Genomic DNA, 5,000 nt, shown 5'->3' on the forward strand with positions numbered 1-5,000 from the left:
GGGGTTAGTGAATGTGTTTGGGGGGGGGGTTAGTGAATGTGTTTGGGGGGGGGGGTTAGTGAATGTGTTTGGGGGGGGGTGAGTGAATGTGTTTGGGGGGGGGGGTTAGTGAATGTGTTTGGGGGTGGGGTTAGTGAATGTGTTTGGGGGGGGTTAGTGAATGTGTTTGGGGGGGGGTGAGTGAATGTGTTTGGGGGGGGGTTAGTGAATGTGTTTGGGGGGGGTTAGTGAATGTGTTTGGGGGGGGGGTGAGTGAATGTGTTTGGGGGGGGTTAGTGAATGTGTTTGGGGGGGGTGAGTGAATGTGTTTGGGTGGTGGGGTTAGTGAATGTGTTTGGGGGGGTTAGTGAATGTGTTTGGGGGGGTGAGTGAATGTGTTTGGGGGGTGGGGTTAGTGAATGTGTTTTTTGGGGGGGTGAGTGAATGTGTTTGGGGGGGGGGGTTAGTGAATGTGTTTGGGGGGGGTTAGTGAATGTGTTTGGGGGGGGTGAGTGAATGTGTTTGGGGGGGGGGGTTAGTGAATGTGTTTGGGGGTGGGGTTAGTGAATGTGTTTGGGGGGGGTTAGTGAATGTGTTTGGGGGGGGTGAGTGAATGTGTTTGGGGGGTGGGGTTAGTGAATGTGTTTGGGGGGGGTTAGTGAATGTGTTTGGGGGGGGGTGAGTGAATGTGTTTGGGGGGTGGGGTTAGTGAATGTGTTTGGGGGGGTGAGTGAATGTGTTTGGGGGGTGGGGGTTAGTGAATGTGTTTGGGGGGGGTGAGTGAATGTGTTTGGGGGGGGTGAGTGAATGTGTTTGGGGGGGGGGGTTAGTGAATGTGTTTGGGGGGGGGGTTAGTGAATGTGTTTGGGGGGGGGGTTAGTGAATGTGTTTGGGGTGGGGGGTTAGTGAATGTGTTTGGGGGGGGGTTAGTGAATGTGTTTGGGGGGGGGTTAGTGAATGTGTTTGGGGGGGGGGTTAGTGAATGTGTTTGGGGGGGGGGGGTGAGTGAATGTGTTTGGGGGGGGGGTTAGTGAATGTGTTTGGGGGGGGGTTAGTGAATGTGTTTGGGGGGTGGGGTTAGTGAATGTGTTTGGGGGGGGTTAGTGAATGTGTTTGGGGGGTGGTTAGTGAATGTGTTTGGGGGGGTTAGTGAATGTGTTTGGGGGGTGGGGTTAGTGAATGTGTTTGGGGGTTGGGGGTTAGTGAATGTGTTTGGGGGGTGGGGTTAGTGAATGTGTTTGGGGGGGGTTAGTGAATGTGTTTGGGGGGGGGTTAGTGAATGTGTTTGGGGGGGGGGGTTAGTGAATGTGTTTGGGGGGGGGTGAGTGAATGTGTTTGGGGGGGGGGGTTAGTGAATGTGTTTGGGGGGGTGGGGTTAGTGAATGTGTTTGGGGGGGGTTAGTGAATGTGTTTGGGGGGGGGGTTAGTGAATGTGTTTGGGGGGGGGGGTTAGTGAATGTGTTTGGGGGGGGTTAGTGAATGTGTTTGGGGGGGTGAGTGAATGTGTTTGGGGGGGGTTAGTGAATGTGTTTGGGGGGTGGGGTGAGTGAATGTGTTTGGGGGGGGGGTTAGTGAATGTGTTTGGGGGGGGGTGAGTGAATGTGTTTGGGGGGGGTGAGTGAATGTGTTTGGGGGGGGGGTTAGTGAATGTGTTTGGGGGTTAGTGAATGTGTTTGGGGGGGGTTAGTGAATGTGTTTGGGGGGTAGAGAATGTGTTTGGGGGGTGGTGAGTGAATGTGTTTGGGGGGGTGAATGAATGTGTTTGGGGGGGTGAATGTGTTTGGGGGGTGTTAGTGAATGTGTTTGGGGGGTGGGGTGAGTGAATGTGTTTGGGGGGGGGGTTAGTGAATGTGTTTGGCGGGGGTTAGTGAATGTGTTTGGGGGGGGGGTTAGTGAATGTGTTTGGCGGGGGTTAGTGAATGTGTTTGGGGGGGGTGTTAGTGAATGTGTTTGGGGGGGTGTTAGTGTATGTGTTTGGCGGGGGGGGAGGGAGGAGTCCCTGATGAATCACCACCCGATGGTGTTGGCCTTTCGGCCAGAGCATTATCCGGGAGGGAGAGTGAGAGAGCCGCTGGTTTCTGAGACACTCACTCGCTCCCCGGTGCGGAGCTCCCTCTCCCTCTCTCACAGGGACACCGCTAGATCACTAGTGTATTGTGTAAGAGCACGGACAGGCGCGGGACCCTGTGCTCTTGCCCTGTCCACTGGCTCTGTGCCACCTTCCGGGGGGGGTGGGGTGGGGGCACTGCAGGCACCAAGTTGTCAGGGTCAGGGCCCATCTCGCTGAACGTTCTTTGGGATTCCAGGAGCACTGGATCATGGGAAGCCATTCAGCCCCTCCAGCCTGTTACGCATGAACAGGAGGAGGCCATTCGGCCCCTTGAGCCTGTTATGGAGGAACAGGAAGACGCCATTCAGCCCCTCGAGCCCGATTCCCAGCTGGGAGCTGAAGGTGTTTGCAGAGGGCGCCTGTTCACAGATTGTGGGTGGCTTTGTAACTTGACGGTGTTTTCTCTCTCTCTCTCTCTCTCTCTCCCGCCGCAGTCTCCTCCGAGATGGTGCCCGACTGCCACGGACCCCCGTGCACTGAGTCGAAACCCATCTCCCTGCTGCTGGGCCCCGAGCGCAGCCCTCACCCCGGGGCGGTGAGCACGCAGCTGACCAGGCCGAGGGCCTTCTCCCACAGCGGCGTGCACAGCTCCGAGAAGTGTGAGAGGAACAGTGAGGCCCTGGTGGAGCTGGCACAGGTAACGTGGCCGCGGGGAGGGGGGTGGGGGCCGGTGTGTGGGGGTAGGTGCAGGTGTGCGGTAGGGATGGGGGGGCAGCTGGCGTGGGGAAATCATGGGGGAATGAGCTGGAGTCCGGGGTGTTTCTAAAGGTTTGAAACTTATAAACGTGGATGTGCAGAGGGACTTGGGTGGACTCGCGCTAACAACGCCAAAAATTAGCATTCAGGCACCACCAGCGTTGAGGAAGGCCAACAACATGCTGGTCTCTATTGCAAGGGGGTTGGCGTGCAGGAATAGCGAAGTCTTGCTGCAGCTGTACAGGGGCTTTAATGAGACCACATCTGGAGTACCGAGCGCAGTTTTGGTCTCCATACTTAAGTAAGGATATCCTTGCACTGGAGGCAAAGGTTCACTAGATTGACCCCTGGGATGAGTTGTCTTACGATGAGAGGCTCAGTAAATTGGGCTTATGTTCTCCGGGGGAAACAGGGTGGAATCGGGGTACACGGGGAACGAGGGGGAATCGGGGTACACGGGGAACGAGGTGGAATCGGGGTACACGGGGTGGAATCGGGGTACGTGGGGAACGAGGGGGAATCGGTGTACGAGGGGGAATCGGGGTACAGGGGAACGAGGGGGAATCGGGGTACAGGAGGAACGAGGGGGAATCGGGGTACACGTGGGACGAGGGGTAATCGGGGTACACGTGGGACGAGGGGTAATTGGGGTACATGGGGAGGGAGGGGGAATTGGGGTACGCGGGAAACGAGGTGGAATCGGGGTACACGGGAAACGAGGGGGAATCGGGGTACAGGGGAACGAGGGGGAATCGGGGTACAGGGGGAACGAGGGGGAATCGGGGTACACGGGGAACGAGGGGGAATCGGGGTACAGGGGAACGAGGGGGAATCGGGGTACAGGGGAACGAGGGGGAATCGGGGTACATGTGGGACGAGGGGTAATTGGGGTACACAGGGAGGGAGGGCGAATTGGGGTACATGGGGAACGAGGGGGAATCGGGGTACGCGGGGGAATCGGGGAACGAGGGGGAATCGGGGTACACGTGGGACGAGGCGTAATCGGGGTACATGGGGAGGGAGGGGGAATTGGGGTACACGGGGAACGAGTGGGAATCGGGGAACGAGGGTGAATTGGGGTACACGGGGTACGAGGGGGAATCGGGGTACAATGGGGAATCGGGGTACTGGGGAACGAGGGGGATTCGGGGTACTGGGGGAATCGGGGTACGAGGGGGAATCGGGGTACACGGGGGAATCGGGGTACACGGGGAACGAGGGGGAATCGGGGTACTCCTGTTCTCCGGTTGCATGTTATTGCTGAGACAGGACAGTAGGTGTGCTGTCTGTCTTACCCCTCTTCTTCCCCACTCCAGATGTGTTCGAACCCACTGCCTTACCCTGCGGTCCGATCTCAGCACACGACGCCAGGAACACTGGGGTTCAGTTCCCAGCCCCCCAGCGACCCCGTGACCTCCAGCAGCTCCCTGAGGGGATCCCACCCCCGACCTTTCCGATCCCAGCGGACCACCAGCGAGGACATGACCAGCGATGAGGAGAGGATGGTCATCTGTGAGGAGGAAGGCGACGATGACGTGATGGGTGAGTCGGAGGGGGAAGGGGTGGCCGGGAATGGGTCATGGACGAGCAGCTTCTCTGGATCTGATCCCCCTGTCGCCCCAAAACCCCCCTGATAAAGGATGGGAGAGTCTGGGCCAGCCCTTCTCACAGTCTGCCAGGTTACTGCTCACACTCCAGGCAAAGGATTTGAACAGGAGGAGGCCATTCAGCCCCTCGAGCCTGTTACACAGGAACAGGAGGCGGCCATTCAGCCCCTCGAGCCTGTCACACAGGAACAGGAGGCGGCCATTCAGCCCCTCTAGCCTGTCACACAGGAACAGGAGGAGGCCATTCAGCCCCTCGAGCCTGTCACACAGGAACAGGAGGAGGCCATTCAGCCCCCTTGAGCCTGTTACACCACTCAGTGGGATAATGACTTTGTTTACCCGCCCTGGCTGTGCATCTTGACCCAGTTTGTGAAAAGATCGACCGTGATGCTTCCTGAGGGGTAAAGAATGGAAATTGCTTCTGTGTTTGGACCTCACTGAGTCCCTGCACTGTTGGGGGAACCTGTGTCTGGACCTCACTGAGTCCCTGCACTGTTGGGGGAACCTGTGTCTGGACCTCACTGAGTCCCTGCACTGTTGGGGGAACCTGTGTCTGGACCTCACTGAGTCCCTGCACTGTTGGGGGAACCTGTGTTTGGACCTCACTG

At 58.0% G+C, this 5,000-nt stretch overlaps 1 protein-coding gene across 1 annotated transcript in view; it reads left to right on the forward strand.

Moving 5' to 3' along the window:
• The first annotated feature begins 2,513 nt into the window (after nucleotides 1–2,513).
• Nucleotides 2,514–5,000, forward strand: part of LOC144676596 (protein capicua homolog) — a 39,778-nt gene continuing 37,291 nt past the window's right edge. The window contains exons 1-2 of the mRNA XM_078536979.1: nucleotides 2,514–2,726; nucleotides 4,102–4,327. Coding sequence (XP_078393105.1) covers nucleotides 2,535–2,726; nucleotides 4,102–4,327 — 418 coding nt within the window. The 5' untranslated portion in view covers nucleotides 2,514–2,534. The remainder of the gene's footprint in view (nucleotides 2,727–4,101; nucleotides 4,328–5,000) is intronic.

Source organism: Cetorhinus maximus, unplaced genomic scaffold, assembly GCF_964194155.1.
Source record: "Cetorhinus maximus unplaced genomic scaffold, sCetMax3.hap1.1 HAP1_SCAFFOLD_1727, whole genome shotgun sequence".
Lineage (NCBI taxonomy): Eukaryota > Metazoa > Chordata > Chondrichthyes > Lamniformes > Cetorhinidae > Cetorhinus > Cetorhinus maximus.